The sequence below is a fragment of the Furipterus horrens genome, unplaced genomic scaffold (assembly GCF_987537825.1).
Source record: "Furipterus horrens unplaced genomic scaffold, mFurHor1.1.pri manual_scaffold_5, whole genome shotgun sequence".
Taxonomy (NCBI): Eukaryota; Metazoa; Chordata; class Mammalia; order Chiroptera; family Furipteridae; genus Furipterus; species Furipterus horrens.
In genome coordinates this window covers 46,850,945-46,871,435 of record NW_028327175.1, presented here as the reverse complement: position 1 = coordinate 46,871,435, position 20,491 = coordinate 46,850,945, and the positions used below count along the sequence as shown (strand labels likewise).

Genomic DNA, 20,491 nt, shown 5'->3' with positions numbered 1-20,491 from the left:
AGAATCCTGGCAGACATCATGTTTAACTAACTGATCAGCGTTAACATCACCAGAGTAAGACATTAATATCATGAACCCCGGATTTATGATGTACTGAGAAAGGCATAACATGATATATGATATCTGTGGTATTTTCGCCTAAAATGCATAACTTCAATTTTATTATGAGAAAACATTAGACAAAGCCAAGTTGAAGGTTATGTTACAGTATAACTGATCAGTAATTTTGAAAAGTATCAAGATCAGGAAAGACAAGGAAAGATGGAGGAATTATCAAAGACCAGAAATTAAGGAGACATTAAAATAAATGCATTGCGGAATCCTGGATTGGATCCTAAAACAGAAAAAGGACATCAGTGGAAAAACTGATAAAATTGGTAAAAGGTCTATAGTTTAGTTAATGGTATTTTATCAGTATTGATTTCCTGATTTTGGTAACAGTACTTTGGTTCTGTGAGTCTAAAATTATTTTTAAAATAAAGAATTTTAAAAAGTTGATATGCTAGAGATCATATCCTTTGTAATTATTACAACTTAAAATGAAAATTTTAGATGTTAACAAAGATATGTGAATACATGGTATTTCAAAATTATTTAATGGCTACGTGAGGAAAAAATTGCCTTTGAGTTATTTAACTTGGCCAAGAAAAACTTTTTAAAAATATACCAGCATAAGTGGTATCCTTGGGAAAAGTTTTGGCGACATCATCCCTCTGTGAATCTTATTATCAGTAATTATCACCATGTACACAGAGCTTCAGTTATTACATTCATGAAATGATGTATTAAACATTGAAGAAGTTGATCAGAAAGGAGAGCAACAACAGCAACAATAAACCCTGAATGATGGAAAATAGGAAAGAAAAGATAGATATTAGAGGAATGGTCTAAATAACAGGTATTTCAGGAGAAAACAGAGAAATTGGAGGGGAAGAAATCACCAATGAAATAATTAAAGAGAATTTCTCAGAACTACAGAACATGCATTTCCAGTTTAAAAAGGCCCATTGGGCATCCATCATGATGAATTATAATAGACCCACACTGAGATAGATTATTATGAACTTTCAGATTATTATGAACTTCGTAAGCCTCAGTCAGTGAACAATTTATACAAAGGATCAAGAATCAGAGTGATTATATTTCTCAACAGTAATACTGAACATGATTTCCAGTGTAATTCTGTGCTCAAATGACCAATGAAGTATGAGAGTAAAAGAAGGACATTTTTAGATGGTTAATTAAAAAAAAAAATCTCTCATGCAGCATTTTCAGGAATCTAGTACGCAGAGTTTATGCTCTCCTAAAATAAGGAAGTAAATCCAGAAAGGAGGATGACTGAACAGGAAACTAAGGAAAGTAGATTCCAAAATTGTAGTTATATAATAGTTCCAGAGCACTTATGTTCAGGTTGGTAGTCACTCGCTCTGACTGGCTATTTCAATTAAAATTAAATAAATTAAAAAATTCAGTTTCTCATACTAGCTATTTATAATGTGGCTAGTGGCTACCACATTGAACAGAATATATCTAGAACAATTTCATCATTAGGGAAAGTTCTAGACAACACTTTTCTAGAGATTGACTAGTCTAAATTGTAACAGGTCAGAAAAATTCTGGGACATTGATTCAAGAATATGGAATACCTGATGTGCTTGAACTTACAAGATTTATACAGTTATGGAAGACTTTCAGGGATTGGAGGCCAGTAATGAGTAGTGACAAACCATTTTTAAGGCAAATCAGAAAGTTCAGGAAGAGATAAACGATCCTATTACATGGCTTAGTTGTCAAAAGTACATACATATATACACACACACACACACACACACACACACACACAATGTAAACAGTGAGAATTGATCTAATCAAAATTACAAATTGCTAAATGAGGGTAGTGCTAGGGAGCATGTTTAGGAAATGTGTTTATGGTGGAGTTGGAATTAGAGTGTGTGAATGTATGTAAGAGCTAAATTCTCATTTTCCATACTGGAAAGTGAGTTGATTATGCCTGAAGTGCAAAAGTCAAGAAGTAGCAAGTTATTAAGAGATCTAAAAGTAAAAACCAAAAATGTCAGTTAAATGATTTCGAAGTGGTAGTTTCTGGGGAACAGACAGTGTGCTGGTGTGTTTGGATGGGGTGAAGGCAGGGGGGGAGGGGCAGTCAAAGGACTGCTTTCTTCCCAGAAGATTGTATAGAGCTGTTGTACTATAAACAGTGTACATGTAAAACTTAGATTAAAAACAAGCATTCAGCATTTTAAAATACAGAACTATTCCTAGAGTCTTATTAATGTCTGTCACAAAACTAGCTGAATTTATAAACCCTTGTGGGAGCTATAGTGATCAGATCAACCTGTCAAGAGCTGTTCAGACTACAAAACTGCTAATGAAAAAAAGCTTATACCTTATGAAAAACAAAATAAAATGAGAAACCCACTTCTTAATTCAGTGGAAGTTTTGTAAATGTTTGCCTTATGTCAGGAAATAAAAAAGATAAAAATATGTATACAACAGGTATCATATTTTGATGTAGACAAACTGAGAGAAAAAGGCAAAATTGAGGCCCTGGCCAGTGTGGCTCAATTGGTTGGGTGTCATCCTGCAAACTGAAAGTTTGCTGGTTCAATTCCTGGTCAGTGCACATGCCTGGGTTGCAGGTTCGGTTCTTGGTTAGGGAGCTTGCAGGGGGCAACCAGTGATCTTTCTCTCCCACATTGATGGTTCTCTCCCGTTCTTTCTCCCTCCCTTCCCCTCTCTCTGGAATCAATAAAAGGAGGGGGAAAAAAAAAAAGACAAAATTGAGGATACTATTACTAGCTCCTCTTTTGGAAATTATTATTATTATTTGGCTTCTACTGGAACCACCTTTATCTTGTTTGAAGACCCATATTTTGGGAAAGCACAATCAAAGAAGATTATGGGGGAAGCCCAATCTAAACACTTACTGTAAATCAGTTTGTTGACACACTACCAAAGGGATATATGATCAATACTAGGAGACATTTTTTATTCATATTTTTGTAATCTCCATTTGAAATAATTTATAATGGGAACATTTTTTTCTCTTCATTTGGTAGTCAGCCTTTCTTACAACTTTCAAACTGTTGTACTCAGTGCTTATTTATGATCTTCCCTCCTTTTTTGGACAGACCACTCACTTTCTGTTCATTAAAAATCATATTTCTGGCCCTAAGATTATTTTACAGAAAACATAACTAATATAAAATAAGTATTGCTAGTAGAGCTAAAAGCAAAATATAGAAGAAGTTTGTGGTGAAGAATGATTGAGATCACATTTTAGGCCCTTGAGTCTGTCTAGGGTAATCCTTTTTTACAGGTATGAACAAAAGCATGGGGGCGTCCCACACTACACTGTGGCTACCTGAAATGTGTCATTGGGAAATGAGGTGGCTACTTTGTTTTCTGGTGACGTTCTAGCCATCTAAAAAAGCACATGCTTTCTAAATAAGCGTTCTGTTCATGGGGGTGGTAGGGCTGACTCCATACTCAGTGGAGACCAAAGATGGAGGTCATTTCTTGAGGCCTCAAAGTAGCAAAAATCTTGTGGGTGACAGAAACTGTAGTGAATCAACAATTAATCGTAATTCAATTTGGTAAGTGCTGTATTTGAGATTTCAACATAGTCGTCATTGAAGAATGGATCAGTTAATTTTGCCTTGAAGGTGTCACTGAGAAAGTGATATTTAAAAGTGCCTTTGTAGTGTGTGTAGGATGTCAGTCAAAGAAGAGGGGAAGGAAGAGGAACATTCTTAGTAAATATGACTGAAATGTAAATACATGAGAGAAATCACAGAGTCATGAAAATGAGTTTGGAAAACCACCCTGACTGAGCTGGTGGGGCTAAAAGGTAGGCATTGTGGAGTGGGAAGAGGGGACGATGAAGGTTCACTTGTGAAAGGTCTTAAATGCCATATTAAACTTTGGAATTTTATCTTATTGGCAATGAAGCTATCAATATTAGGTAGAGGTTACATGATTGAATATATTAGGGGGATAATTTTTGTAACACTAGTGATGGGTAGGAAAATTGTATTCTAAAGTCAATCTAAAGAGCTATTTTAGTACTCCAGGTAGCAGGGATTGAGAAGGAAACGAATTGAGGGAGATTTTTATGTGGCGACTCCATTGTCTGTGTGTTGGAAGTGAGGGGAAGTAACCAGTGATGAATCTGAGGATTTTGGCTTGGGGGCTTAGGTGGGAAGCTATTAACTAAGATTGGGAATACAGGAGTGGATTTGGTAATTCTTGAGTTTAGTTTGATATACGTAAAGTTCAATGTGCCCATGGGACATATACGTAGGGATAGTACATAGTTAGAAATGTAAGTTGGACCACATGGGGGAGATGCAGGTATTTATGTGGAACACAGAAGAAAACATTTTTAAAACTGTGGATGGGATCAGTCAAAAGGCTTGTATAAAATGAGTATGTGTGTTTGTGAATGTTGATGTGAGGCCATAAGTTACTGAAAACAGCCTGAGGAAACCAAACATACCTGTGGAGGGAGTCTGCCAGCAAAAGGTACTGCTTACTGAGATGTGATCATTGATTTCCTGAAAGTTAAAAAGGAAGTGTGCTCACTTCCACAGCACATATACTCAGTTAAAAAGGCAGTGCTGATCTGTTGGGAAATTAAAAAAAGGGGAAAGTTAGTTGAAGCCGCTGGCTGTCCACCAAGTGTTTGTGCTTCCTCTTCTGTATTCTAGTCATTGGCCGACAGCTGCCCAGCCAGAGGTTATATTTTTCTAGTCACTTGCACAACTGTGTGGGGCTGTGTGGTTAGTTCTCCCCAAAGTAATGAAGTAAATGATATGTATGACATCAGGTCAAGTGTTCTAAGATACCTTCCTTTTCCTAATTTGTCTACTAAATGCAAAGGACTCTGAGAACCTAGGGGATGGGGAAGCCATAAGATAGAAGGAACCTGACTGAGTTCCTGTTGTAGTCCTTTGTATTTCCATATCAATTTTATGATTACCTTCTCAACTTCTGCAAAAAATCCATCTGGGATTTTGAATCTGTACAATGTTAAGTATTCTGATTGATGAATATGGGATTTTTTTCATTTGATAAGGTGTTCCTTAATTGCTCTTAACAATGTTTGTAGTTCAGTGTACAAGTTTTGCACATCTTTTGTTAAATTTACTCCTAAGCATTTTATTATCTGTTTATGGTATTGTGAATAGAATTGTTTTAATTTCATTTTCAGATTGTTCGTTGCTGATGTGTATAAATACAGTTGATTTTTGTGTATTGATCCTGCAACCTTGCTAAACTTCTATATCACTTTTAATAATTTTAAGTAGATTCCTTAAGGTTTTCTATATATAAGGTCATGTCATCTGTGAAAATAATTTTACTTTTTTCTTTGCAAATTGGTATCTTCTGTTTTCTTTTCTTGGCTAATTACCCTGGGTAGAAGCTCCAGTACTATGTTCAATAGAAGTGAGAAGAGAAGAGTGAACATTTTTGTCTTGTTCCTAATCTTAGGGTGAAACATCCAGCCTTTCACCGTTGTGTTGTTAGCTTTGGGTTTTTTATAGAGCTCTATCGCCTTGAGGACACTATTTTTGTCATGAAAGGTGTTGTATTTTATCAAATACATTTTCTCTATTTATTGAGATGATTGTGTAGTTTTTGTTATGTTTATATGAGCTCTTCCATTCTTGATCTTGGAGTGAGTCTCAGGCATTACAGATATTAAGGATTAGTGATCATCAGCATTTGGATAAATGGTAGATGCCTTGGGAGTAGGTGGAATTAGCTACAGAGAGTAGATAGAAAGAAAAGGTGGTCAAAGATGGAACTTTGAGAAGTACAAATATTCAATTACCATGTGCAATGCTAAATTTAATTTCATTTAATTAATTTAATTTAATGAAAACTTCACCTAAGGCAGCGGTTGTAGTTTTGCTGTACTAGGTAATTGTGCTCTTGTCTATAGCTGTTGATGTGTCTGAAGATCTCTGATAACATGGAAAGTTTTGCCCTTTGTTTGATTGCCTTTGGATAACCCTTATACAAAGTATAAATATTTAAGGTGCAGGCAAAGGAAGAGAATTAGTATAGTTTTTGGAAATGAATATGTACAGGGTGGGGCAAAAGTAGGTTTACAGTTGTGAGTACATGAAAATCAGAGTTTATTCTTGTATTATTACTTATTAATTATTGTAATAGTTTCCATATGAACAACTGTAAACTTACTTTTGCCTCACTCTGTATATTGTGTATTGTGAGTAAATAGTACAAAAATTTTAAACTTTGTGAACATTACTGTGTATTGAATAGTTCCATAAATTGACCGCTTTAACACTGCTAGATGCTGGAAATTACCTTTTTTCTACTAGAAGAAATGTTTGTGTGAAAACAGAAAAAAATAAACTTGTGGGAAACTTTCTTTATATAATTAGTATATTTTTGTAAGGAACCTGAAGCATGCATCATCGTAAACAGCCAGAGATCCTCAGATTTTGTATTGAGAATGAGAACTAGATAGTGCTTTCTCTTCATCTTTGCTTTGTCCCTACTACTTAATGTCTTTTGATTTCATGATCACTACTAGCTGCAACTGTGAGAAACCCCTGATTTCAAGGCATTTAAAACTGATATGGTCACAGTAGCTTGTTGGTGAGACTATTAGACTCATACTTGAAATTTATTTTAGCTTTATTGAGTATAATTGACAATTAAAAATTGTATCTAAGGTGTACAACTTGATGATTTGGTGTACATTGTGAAGTAGTTGCCAAAATCAAGCTAATTTTCTCTCTTTTGTGGTGATAACACTTAAGATCTACCTTTGATAGTTACTATATAAAATATTTTGACCCTTAGAAATATCATAACTGAATGTCAGCAGTTAAGCTCTATGTATATATATTTGTGTTTACTTATTCTAAATTTAAATTACCTGATGATAATGGAGACCATTGCAAGCATTTTTTGAAATTCTCCCACTTAATCACAAATAGTTCAGTTTACTTGGTTGAACTAAAAAAAAGTTCTGTTGTATCAACCAGCTTATCAAATGATATGTCAATTTGTGAGGTGTTTGTTACCTGGAGTTTTGTTTATTCCTTAAATTACATTATTAGAATTGTCCAAAATCATGAATAATCTGAGAAAAATAATTATTTGAGGCACAAAGAGTAGAATATTGACTAATAACTAATTGTGAATTAATACTAAAATTAATAGAAAGTGAGATGCCCCACCATGTTGCCCTCAATTTATAAACTATCTTAAGACATATTAAACAATTTAAGACATCTATTTGGAGGGTCAGAACCCCATTCAAGGTTCTTAAAAGACAGATCAGTACAGCTCTGTAATGAAGAGAAGTCTATTTAAATACTACTTCTAATTATTTCTCCTATTTAACCTTAAACATACAGGATATTTTGAAAAGTATATTCACAACAAAAAGATTGCTGACTTAGACATTTCTAAGACAGATGTTTCCAATCAGTCCTAATTCAGAGTCCTTAAAAATTAAGAGAACTAATTCACTTTTTTGCCATCATTAAGTAGATAAAAATGAGACAGTACTCATGAGGGGAAAAGTAAAGAGAAAAGATGAATGTTCAGGTACTAAAATTGGAATTACTTCGTGTATTATTAACTATGTACAATCATCAAATACTCTTTTAATTTGAAAATGTAATAGTTGATTAGTTTTAGAGTTGTACAAGTCTATAGACAGTGATGCATGTACAAGTATATAGCTCATAAAATGCTTGTAATTATTTGTCATGTAGTAGATTATATTGTTGGCAAACAAAATACATAGCTCTTCTCGTTATCACATGTACATAATGATGTGTTATGGCAGCTGGAAAGCATTTTATATTATAACATTTATTCATTTCTTAAACATTATTCTTGATGTAGTAAACGTTGACATAAGAAACGTCCCAGCCTGTAGAGAATTCTTTTTATGAGAGTTTATTTGAACCAAACTGATGACAAGGCAGGGAAGCAAGATCTCAGCAGAGAGTAATGTGTCCCAGAATGACAGTTGTCAGCTTCTTTTATGCATTTGGAATTAAGGTGGTAATGTAAGGAAGATTAAAAGAAGATGGTAAAAAGCAAGGTGGGGATTGGGTTATAGGATGGTTAAGATTATGTGCTCTCTTGAGGGTGGTTAGGCTCCCAAGGATTCTCAAAATGAGGTATTTAAAAGAATGGGTATGTTAATGCCCTTGCCAGTGTGGCTTAGTTGGTTGGAGCGTCATTCCGTTCACCAAAAGGTTTGGGGTTCGCTTCCCAGTCAGGGCAGGTTTGAGGCAGGTTTGATCCCTGGTTGGGGTGCATACGGGAGGCATCGATGTTTTTCTCTTTTACCAGTGTTTCTCTCTTCTTCTCCCTCTAAAATCAATAAACATATTTTTTAAAAAGCTATGTTAATGAAGATGCACAAAAACAATGGATAGGGCTTGGTTAAGGCAAAGATAGACCTTTTACTAAGGAAGTGTATGTATTGGGTGTGACTACCCACCATGACCTGTCCAGTGTGGAATATATGATCAGATCACCATGTGAAGTTACTTTTGGTTAGTTTTATTTCAGCACCGTTTTTTTTGTCCATTGAAAAAACCAACCATTTTTAGAAAGACTGTTCACTCATGTTTTCTAAAAGTATATACATAAATGGTCTTTTCATGTAAAAAATTGTTGGCTTTCTGTTGTTATGATTACAGGAAGCGTATGTACCTCATTTGTTACCCAAAGCTATCAACTGCCAGTTCTTGATACAATGTTCATAAGAAAGAAATATCAAGGCAAAGATTTTGGGCTGCATATGCTGGAGGACTTTGTTGATTCCTTTACAGAAGATGCACTTGGTTTGCGGTATCCGCTGTCCTCGCTAATGTACACAGGTAAATGGATTAAGTTAAAAATGCAAAACTTGTCTCAGTATCGCTTTTGACTTATTTCTGCAGAATATTTTAAGTGTGCCTGTGTCAGTGTTAAATAAATTTTGATTCTTTGACACCCTAAGGCTTAGTTTAGAAAATATGTCCTTATTTCAAGTATACAGGCTTTTTAGGAGATATGGTAGCTTTAAAAAAATTCAACTATAATTTATATACTGTAAAATTCACCCTTTTAAAGTGTACAGTTCTGTGAAGTGGAGTGTATTCATAGTTCTGCAACTGTAACCACTATCTAATTTCAGAACATTTTCATCATCCCAGAAAGAAACCGCACCAACTAGCAGTCAGTCTCCACTCCCCCATTTCTCCATTCCCCGGCAGCCACTTCTCTTGTTTTCTGTCTGTTTAGATTTATCTGTTCTGGATATTTCATATAAGTGGACTCATGTGATTTGATTATGTTATAAGCCCTTTGTGTCTAGCTTCTTCCATTTTGCATGTTTTCAAGATTCATGTATGTTGTAGCATGAATCAGTGTTTCATTCCTTTTTATGGCTGAATAACATTCCATTGTATGGATATGCCATATTTTGTTTATCCATCATCAACTGATGGACTTTTAAGTTGTTTCTACATTTTAGTTATTATGAATAATGCTGCTTTGAACATTTGTGTAGTTTTTGTGTGGACATCCGCTTGGTGTACTCGTCTACCTAGATTTGGGTGGAATTGTTGGGTCATATGGTGACTATGTTTAACATTTTGAGGAATTGCCAAACTGTTTTCCAAAGCACCTGCACCATTTTACACTCCCATAATCAATGTATGAGGGTTACAGTTTCTCCATATCCTCACTAACACTTGTTATTATCTACCTTTTTTATAATAGTCATCCAAGTGGATGAGAAATGGCCTGTCATAGGGTTAATTTGCATTTGATGTTGAACATATTTTCATGTGCTTATTGGCCATTTGTACATGTTTTTTGAAGAAATGTCTATTTAGGTTATTTGACCACTTTTGATTTGGGTTATTTGTGGTAGCTTTTACATTAAAAATATATATATTTTTTAGACATACACAAAGGTATAAAAAGTACGGTTAATACTCAGGTACTACCAGCATGTACCATCCATGAGAAATGGATCATTGCCAGCGCAGCTGTACTCCTACCCCGTTAGCTTATTCCCTTCCTAGAAGTAAGCATGGTCCTCAATTGTCATGTGTTTTCTTTTTTGTGTGTGTTTTAATTTTTATAAGACTATATATATGCGAGGTTCTTAATAACTGGAGACAGCTTTTTAAAAATAATGATATGCATGTTTTGAATGTATCTCTAATATTTAGTACAAAACTTAGAACATTATAGGCATTCAGTTAATAATTGTCGAGTCAATGAATAAGTGGTCACATTTAGAGAAGTTTGGCAGGTCACTCTTATCTGTAGAAGAGCTCACATTTATTTTCTTAATGCATTTCTTAGACTTTTAATACATATGTATATATTTTCCAACAATGTGTCATTATTTTAAATATTTAAAAACTATGTAAATGAAAGGTACTATATGAATTCTTCTGTAGTTTGCTTGCTTTACTCATCTTTATGTTTATGAGTTTCATTAGTTTGGATTCACATAGCTCTATCCATTTTGAATGCTGTCTAGTATTCCATTGTATGGCTATACCATGTGGAGATGTTTTAAAAACTATTAGTGGATTTATATTTGAACTTTTATAAAGTCCATACAACTACTTTTTTCTTTTTTTTTTTTTTTTTCAGATTTAATGTGTTTTATTGATTAAATTATTACATTTGTGCCAATTTCCCTTCCCTCTGCTCCCCTCCACCCGGTGGCCCCCCTCCCTCCAGTTGTCCCCCCCTTTTAGATTATGTCCATTAGTTGTGCATACAGTTCCTCCCAACCTCTCTCCGTCTATTCCATTCCCTCCTACCTTGATCCCCAATTCCTATATCATCTCCCTCCCTTTCCCCATTCCCCCTCCCTGTTGACCTCCCCCCAATATGCTTCCCGTACCCACAGTTCCTCTTCCCCTCTCGTTGCCTATTTAGTTTGCCTTTGTTTCATCTCCCTAGCTTCTGTTTTTTTTTTAAACCAGTCCCTTTAACATCTCATATAACAGTGGTTTGGATCTAATGAACTCTTTCAGTTTTATTTTGTCCTGGAAACACTTTCTCTGTCCTTCTATTCTGAATGACAATTTCGCTGGATAGAGTATTCGTGGTTGTAGGTTTTGGATTTTCATTACTTTGAATATTTCTTGCCAGTCCCTTCTTGCCTGTAGGGTTTCCCTTGAGAAGTCAGCTGATAGTCTAATTGGGACCCCTTTGTACATAATTCTTTTCTTCTCTCTTGCTGCTTTTAAGATTCTCTCTTTATCTTTAATTTTTGACATTTTGATTATAATGTGTCTTGGAGTGGTTCTCCCTGGGTCCAGTTTCTTGGGAACTCTCCTTGCTTCCTGGACCTGCAGGTCTATTCCCTTTCCCAAGTCTGGGAAGTTCTCCTTTATTATATTTTCACTCAATTTTTCAAGTTCTAGTTCATCTTCCTCATTCTCTGGCAAACCAATGATTCTTATGTTGGGCCTTTTATAGCTGTCCCAGAGGTTTCTGATCCTTTCATTGTTGCTTCCCATTACCTCTCGCTGCATTGGTTGACTGCTTGTTCCTTCTCCATATTCCAGTTTGTTGAAATGAACTCTGGATTTTATTTCCTTTCCTTCTGTCTCGTATGTGGTTTTGTTCCTTTCGTTATGAAAGTTTTTCGCTTCTTTCATATCTTTTTCCTGCTCTTTTGTGAATTCTGTAAGCCACCTGATAACAATGGCCCAGAACTGAGCCTCTGACAGGTTTCTTATCTGTTCATCTGTCAGGTTCTCTATCTGCTGTCTGGTGAGTTGTGTTACCGGTATTTCTAAAGTTGCCTGCCTCATTTTGACAGATACTTTTTGTTTTCTTGGGCCGGCTGTCGGGGGCAGTGCCTGTGTACGCGTCACAAGTCAGCGACCGGCGCCTGTCTGCGACCTATTTCGCAGCCCTGTGGTGCTTTCTTTGGGGGCGGGGGTCCAAGATGGATTCACACAGTTATTCAGCTAGGAGACCGGGATCCGTCCTCCCGCCCCCCTGGGCCTCACTGTTCAAGGCGATGCGGCGGCCGCTCTCCCCAGCTCCGGAGTCGCGCACCGCCAGGGGCTTGGCCACCGGGACTCCTTGCCGCCCGCCGCTCGGGGTGCCACCGCAAACAGCACTGCCCACTTTAACTCTTACCTGCCCAAATGGCACCGCTGGTTTATAACTTCATATGTTGGACTACCGTGTAGTTTTATTTTCTGGAATTTCTAGTTATCCTTTGTTTTGAAGTAGTTGTATTCCTCTATAGTTGTAGAGGGAGACCTAGCGTGTCCGTCTAAGCCTCCATCTTGGCCGGAAGTCCTCCTACTTTTTTCTTAATGTAGAAAAATTTAATCCTAGAAAGTAATTTATTTGAAAGCTTTTATAAAATACAATGTACTATTGATTTTACTTTAATGACAGGTGTTTATTTCCACTAAAACTATATTTTCTAAGCTTCCTCCCTCTTTTTAATATTTAAAAATCTAGAAAACAAGAGCCAAGCATGGCATCCCCATTTTGAATCATAGTTTTTCTCTAGACCCATACATGAGAATGAAATGAACCCCGTATGCCCTTTGATAATCTGAAAATAGATTTTTTCCTTAAAGTCTAATTATTGCTTTACTAAATTTGGGGAGGAATGTAAACATATCCACTGCAGGAAGAGTCTCTTAATACTTACTCTTTTCTAGGATCCTAATCATAAATAAATTGAAAAGTACATGAATTGCAGGCGCATGTCAGCTAATCTCTGTCTTTGCATAAAGCCTTGAAGTCAACTCTTTTCCTTCAGTTAGGAACTTTTCTGACAGTGATTTATTGATGTATTTGTATAATTTTGTGAATACCCTTTGAAATGTGAAAATAAAGGAATATGTTGAGAATAGAAATTTTTAGACTTATGTGGCTTTTCCATCATTTTCTGTTTTTTTGCTCTTCTTTCTCCTGTGCAATGCTTATTATATTTGAAGGGCTTGGATTTCCATTTGATTTTCGCTCTCAACTTAGTTAATTAATAGTTCTGTGATATTGTGATCTGTCCAAAAGTTCTTTGATGACCTTCACTTGTTTCCATGAAAATTTTTTAATGTTTTAGGAGCGATAATAGTGTTCTACATTGTAAGCCTTTTTAAGAAATAGATAATTTGTTCGTTCCACAGATGGGTAATGAGTGCCAAGTATGTTTGGGCTTGGCCTCAGCCTAAGGTAGATGCTTAGCTAACTATGGGAAGTTGATTTACACAGAACTATAGAATGCATACCTAGAGACATGGAACAAATAAGATCTTGTGAATCTTATTTGTAGTTTATCCTGGTGTGTACCATGTGAAGTATAGATCCAGGTTTATTTTATCTGACATCTTGTTGCCATGATATGATTTTTTTGAATAATTAGTTTGCATTGATTTGAATTTGTATCTATATCAGGAGTCAGTAAACCATGGTCCACTGGTCTGTTAACATTTTTAGTAAATAAAGTTTTATTGGAACACAGCCATGCTCATTCATTTACATACTGTTTATGGCTTCTTTTGCACTGAAATGTTAGAGTTGGTTAGTTTTGACAGTGTCCATATGGCCTGCAAGCATATATTATCTGTCCCTTTAAGAAAAAGTTTGCTAACCCTTAATCTATTAATATATCATACATTAAATTTGTGTGTATTTATATTTGTATATGTTTTTCATCTTGTTTATTTCTATTAATTTTTTCTTTAAGTTCCGTACTGGTACAGAGAGATCTGATTAAGATCGCTGGGGAGAAGAAGGAGGGGCCCTAGGAGGAGTTTGTCCAGGCAGTGGAAAGCAGTCAAGGACAGGATTGGCGGAGAAGCTGACTGGCTCTTTGGCTCACGAGCTTTTCTGGTTCCTGAGCTGGTCCTCTGTCAGGTTGCTCTCAAGCCCGCTCTCGGGCTTCTCTTCCTCCATGATGCCTGGATGATTGATTGTGCTGCAGCTGCCTGCATTTCCCAACAGACAGTATTTTGGGTGGGAAGGAACTCCAGGCACTGCCCACGATCGGGCTGGCCTGGCAGAGGATGGCAGGGTTTATTCTTTGGGTGTTCTAAAGGGAACAGGCTCTGAAGCAGAAGCATGCTGTTCTTCCAAAATTGTGGAGCTTTTGTGTATTATGTTGTTTTAGTTTGTAAACTAACGCTATGGAAACTAACGGGAATGCTCGGAGAACTCAGGTGTTAAGAGTTTAGCCTTAATTGATAGGCTTAAGTGATGAAAGCTGTGACTTGATAGACTTAAGTACTTGACTGCTTTTGAATAAAGACACTTTTTTTCTTCATCACCAAAGCTTTACCTCTGGAATTTTACCTGGAGGGTGGCAGCAGGCAGCAGGATCTCAATTGCTGTTTGGTAACATACTTAAGTGCTTTATTTATTTTAGCTTTTGAATATCTGGAAAGACTAGTCTTTTCATTTAATATTTTTGACTTTGTGTATTTTCTAGTATGGCCTTCAGAATCCACTTTCAAGATTACTTTTTTCTGTCCAACAGTATTATAATTGTATGTATAATGTGTATAATTATATGATCAAATCAGTTAGCATGTACATTTTCTCCATACAGTTCCTAAAGTTAACTTAAGGAAAAAAAATGAGTATTTTTGGGAATTTTATCATTTTGTGTTTCCATTGTAAATGTGATATATTCTTTCATTATTTCCTTTACGTGGTGGTTAATTATATACATGAAGGGTATTGAGGTATATATAAATTTTGTACCCAGCTGCATCACTACGTGTGTCATAACTCTGTAGTTAATTTTCTTGAGTTTCCTAGAATCTGCCCCTTTGTCAGGGCCTAGACTGAAAGCCTTGCTTGATCTCTGCCCAGCAAAATTTATTTTTTCTTCTCTAAATGTTGTAGTGCTGTACCTCTAGTGTTCTTTTGCTACTTAACTACTTTATACCTTACATTATATTTCTTTAGGTTTTTATTTTAACACCATTTCTGACTGGGTTCCTTGTGGATAAATTCTGTGAATATTTTTGCTGTCACAGTCCTCAGTCTGGCTCACCTCTTAGTCTGGCTGTCAGAAGATTCTCGGAGGCAAAGAATGTTAAAATCGTTTGGATACTGTTAGCATTGGGGAGTATCTACGGAGAAGATACTAGTAAAACTTCGGCTTTAAAAGAATTACATGGCAAGGGTGAATGTCTTAGTGCTGCATGTAAAATGTCGGAAATGAAAGAAGTCTCCAATAGCCAGTGCTGCCTAGTTGATGGATGTTCTTTATTGTGGGCACATCACCGTCTGTATCACTTAGCTGTTACAGGTATAGGTGTAAGAGGTCTCTTTTTCTGACTGACTCTCCAGCTAGACACATTTGAATTAGGACTTTCAACTTGTGTCCTCTTTTGTTAAGTACTTGCTTTGGACCTCAGACGACTTATGTAAGGAATTCTCTACTATTATAGTAATTTTGATTCAGACAGAGGACTCAGTTTGGCCTGTTGTGTTGGTTTTTCTCTAACTTTTCCCTTCCTAATAGTTATGAAAACTAAAATCAGGAAACATGAGAAATGGTTTTAAACATATAGGAAAATATGAGAGAATGGTATCTTCATGTCCATGTATCCATTATACAGATGAACAAACACTGGGATTTTGCCATATTTGTTTTCATTTATTTCTGGGAGAACTAAATAAAATGAAACAATGTAGTTACATTGGAGGTTCTCTTTGGGCTCCTCTCTAGTCCCATTCCCCTTCTTACTTCGTCAGAGGTAATTGTATTCCTGAAGTTGGTATATAGCCTTCCTGCCAGTGGTTTTATACTTATGTCTATGTACATAAATGCTGTAAAACATCATTTCATATGTTTTTTCATTTAAAAATTTTAAAACATGTTTTTGTTATTAATATACATAATGTAGTACTTATCATTTAAATCATTTGTAGATGTATAATTCGTGGCATTAGTCACATTCACAATACCGTGTACCCATCGCCACTATCTATACCTCAAATTTTTCATCACCCCCAACATAAACTCCGCATCCTTTAAGCAAAAGCTCTGTTCTCCCCTTGCCCTGTTCTCTGGTAGCTTCTTTTCTGCTCTCTGTCTCTGTGATTGCCTATTTCAAGTACCTTATATAAGTGGAATATTTGTCCTTCAGTGTCTAATTTCACTTAGCATAATGTTTAAAGTCCACTCTTGTTGTAGCATATATCAAAGTTTCATTCCTTTTTATGGCTGAGTAGATTTTTATTGTGTGCACATCACATTTCATTATTCATTTATCTATTGATAGATGCTTGGGTTGTTTTACCTTTTGGCTATTATGAATAATCCTGCTATGGACATTGGTGTGCAGATAGCTAACTGTTTGAGCACCTGCTTTCAATTCTTTGGTTGTATACCTGAGAGTGGGATTGCTGGGTTACAGGGTAATTCTGTGTTCAACTGTTTTCTACAGCGGCTGCATCATTTTGTTTAATGGGTTTTTTAACTTTACATAAATAACATCATTTTGAACATATACTGACATGCTTTTTTACTGACCTTTTTTTTAGATTTATCAATGTTGATATATATATAGCTATAGTTTATTTATAGCTGCTGTACAGTATTTTATTGTATACACATTATGATTTACTCATATATACCTTAATGATAGTCACTTAGGTTGTACCCCCTACCCTATTAAAATATGATCCTATAATGAACATTATAAATACGTTTTTATGTATATGTATGTCATTAGGGTATGCCTAGAAGTAGAATTGGATCAATATAACATGTCTTTTCTACTTCACTAATTGTTGCAAAATTGTTCTCAGACCAGTAGAGTCCATTTCCCTTATTTTTCTCCTGGTTGTTATTTGTTATATTATGGGTATGAAAGTGATATCTTGCTTCTTCATCTTATATTTTCTTGGCAGCTATTGAGGTTTGAATCATCTTTATCATCATTTAGTGACCATTCAAGTTTCATTATGTGTGGATTTCTTGTTCATAGCCTCTGCCAGTTTGGGGGAGGGAGGATTGTTGTCTTTCTATTTCAATTGTAGGAATTTTTTATGATTGGAATACAAATCCTTTGTTTTTTTCTGAATATCTCCTAATTTGTGTCTTTATGGTGTCTTTTTAATTTAAAACTAGCCAGTCCAATGCAACAGCCACTAATATAAATTAGGTAAAAGTTTAAGGTAATTAAAGTTAAAAGAAATGATAAATTCAGTTCCTCAGGAACCGTATGTAGCTAAGTGGCTGTTGTTTTGGACAGTGCTGGTATAGGACCTTTTCATCATTGTACAAAGTTCTGTTGCATAGTCCTGATAAAGTTTTAAACTTTAGCAGTCAAGTATATTATTATGAATTATGGTTTTTATATCTTTTATAAGAAATTCTTTAGTACTCTTAATGTTCCACAAGTATTCTCTTATGTTTCCTTTTAAATATTTTGCTTTTCATAATAGGTCTTAGAATCCATCCAGAATTTACTTTTACGAATAATTTTGATGTGAGGTCAAGATCTGTTTTTTTTCTATATGGATTTTTATTCTAGCATCAATATTTTAATAGTTTATTTATTCTCTGATGAGATATAATACCTCCTCTGTCATATGCCAAGTTTTTAGTGTATGTGTGGTCCTTTCCTGGTATTTTAATTTTTCTTCTTCCTCATTTACTTCCTCCTCTTTCTTCCTCCTTTTCTGCCATATTCTTATATCAATACCAGCTTGTTCTAATTACTGTGCCTTTATAATGATTTTTGATACCTACTAGGCTAAGTCCTTCTTATTTTTTTCTTCAAAATTGGCCTTGATATACATCTTTTATTAAAAAAGGAAATGACATTCAACTTTATTTGAAAAAATAAAAAAAGATTTATGTGTCAAAGATAGCATAATGCCATACCCAAGAAATAGACTGTAAAAAGCATTTGTAACATCATGGCTATTAATAGAGCTCACATCTCTACTATATGAAGAGTGCCTACAAATTGATGAGACAAATAGTCCAACTGAAGAATGGACAAAGGAGATGAAAGGGAACTTCCCTTCATCTCAGTATTCTTTCTTAAACCTTTGTTCTTTCATTTTGAATTTGGGATCAAGTTTTGTGAAGTTCCATTGAAAAAGAAACTGTGTTGGGATTTTGTTTAGGAGTGCATCAAATTTACAAAATAATTTGGAGAAAATTGGTGTTTTTACACTATTAAGTCTAGCAGTCCTTTTATTCAGTTTTTTTTAATGTCCTCAATAAAATTTAGTAATTTTCTCTCTAAAAGGTTAAACACATATTTTATTAAGATTTTTATTGCTTGGTAATGTTAAAGCTTTAATATGGAATTCTATTTAGATTTTTTTTATGTAGATGAGATGGCTATATAATTTTCTTTCCTTGAGTTGCCTTGGTGTTTTGGTATCAGTTATGCTAGCCCATTAAGTGAGTTGGCAGTTTTCCATCTTCTTTCTGTTTTCTGAAGCAATTGATATCTGAGATTTCTAGAAAATTCTAAATGTGTTTTTCAGCTTGCAAGCAATACTTTGAAAAATATCCAGGAGACCATGAACTCCTGTGGGAAGTTGAGGGTGTTGGACACTGGTGCCAGCGAATACCTGTCACCAGAGCATTACAGAGAGAAACGCTTAAAATTACAGGTAAGAATGTTTGTGGTTTTAACAGATGTCCTGCTTAAAAATAGCAGTGCCTGATGATGGGTGTGTCTTCCAGTCCATAGTAGTGGAGGTTGCTAGTGTGATCCCTCTAGTAACAGACCCTCTTTTCTAAAGTATGATTTTTTTTGTTAGTTATGAACATTTGAGTCACTAAGAATAGTCTTAACAGCATGTAATAGTCCAGTAGGAATTGGTGGGTAAGACAAAAACAGATTCCTGAAACAACGTAGAAAAGGCATTGGGATCAAAGATCGTCCTCAGTCTCATGCACTTCTTCTCAGAGTCACAAAATGCAGATAACTATTTAAGATTATTTTTAATTGCAAGGTTTCATTATAAGATATTGGTGAAGGGATATCCCACATCTAGATTTTCAACACCCTTCCATTCAGGTTGCTCTTCAGGACTTCTGTGAAAATCAGACCAGTGTTATAGTTAAAACCAATTAATGATTGGGTTACAATTTTTAAAATTCTTCTACACACAGCAGTTTCTCCAAATGAAGCTAAAAGACCTGTGTCTGGAGAATATGGTCTTGCATCTGTTGCAGAATTTGAAGCAAGAACTGAAGACAGTCAGTCTAGTGAGATGCAGCTAACTGTAGGTACACTGTATGTTTATTATAGGAAATAATTCTCCTGTGTCTTTAAAATAGATTTAGCCAATATTTAATTTTTCAAATGTTACTGTTCATTCAACCAACTTAGGTAATTTCTACTGTATTAGTTTTCTGCCATCTTTTAATTGGTTACTAAGTTTCACATTTGTAAAGGTCCAGCAATGAACACGTTTATAAATGCATCATTTTGCATATGTAATTATTTCCTTGCACAGGTAAGTTTCTAGAAGTGGAATTAGTGGTAGGCCAAAGATGTTATGTATGAAATTATTGTGGGAAGTTTGAAGCTAAGTTTAAATAAGTGTGTGCTAGGCCTCTGTAGAATGAAATGCATTTTGCAAATACTAGGTAACCTGTAATTAAAAGGGCAGGTTCCATTACTGGACTTTCTGGGTACTTTTTCCTAGAACTTATTTGATATTACTTAAAATATAGATCTGCTGATGGAATTCTAGAAGTCAATTTTAATACGATGTTTTGTTGTGGTGGTGCTTGTCACAGTCATATTTGTTTTTTACATGGGTTTCTGAGTATATTTTTAGCGAGTGTTGAGTATGTCTATGATAAATGCATGTGCCATTTAGAGAGAAGTGCTTTGGGGAATTATTTGTTCCTCTTATTTCCTGTTTTAATTAGCATGACTGTTGACTATGTGAGTGAAAAATTTTAGAACATTTTTAAGGATAATATAAGTAATAACTATATACCTCGTGTAAGATATTAGAGGTTTTAAGTTTTTTTCTACATTGGGAACTTCAGGCTTAAAAATAAACCCCAGTTCTATTATATTGCAGTCCACATTCCTCAGTCATACTCATATTCATTTAGTTTTGGTTAGATAGCATAAAACCAGGGAAAGTAGAAAAATTACTCTTCCCATACATGCAGTGAGGCCAATGATTTATTTTAATATTAAGCCAAATAATTTTCAATGTGTCATTTTAGAGAGAATATATTAAAATCTCACCATGTCATAAGGTTGGCAGCATCAGTTACATTTTCTTTCATTTAAGAAATTCGTATTCTTAATATTTTAATAGTTCAAGGAAAATATATCTTTGTCAGTAATGACACGAGGAAGTGGTTTTGTTTATTTTTGCTACATGCTGTATTTTTTTAGCTTTATTGAGGTATTATTGATAAAATAGTATATCTTTAAGGTATACAACTTTGTTTCAATATACATTGTGAAAT

General features: G+C 35.0%; 1 protein-coding gene across 1 annotated transcript in view; it reads left to right on the top strand.

The window, feature by feature from the left end:
• The window catches only part of FAM169A (family with sequence similarity 169 member A), a 38,493-nt gene that overhangs the window by 6,592 nt on the left and 11,410 nt on the right, over positions 1-20,491 (top strand). Inside the window, exons 5-7 of the mRNA XM_090276388.1 lie at positions 8,724-8,903; positions 18,532-18,660; positions 19,166-19,278. Coding sequence (XP_090132514.1) covers positions 8,724-8,903; positions 18,532-18,660; positions 19,166-19,278 — 422 coding nt within the window. The remainder of the gene's footprint in view (positions 1-8,723; positions 8,904-18,531; positions 18,661-19,165; positions 19,279-20,491) is intronic.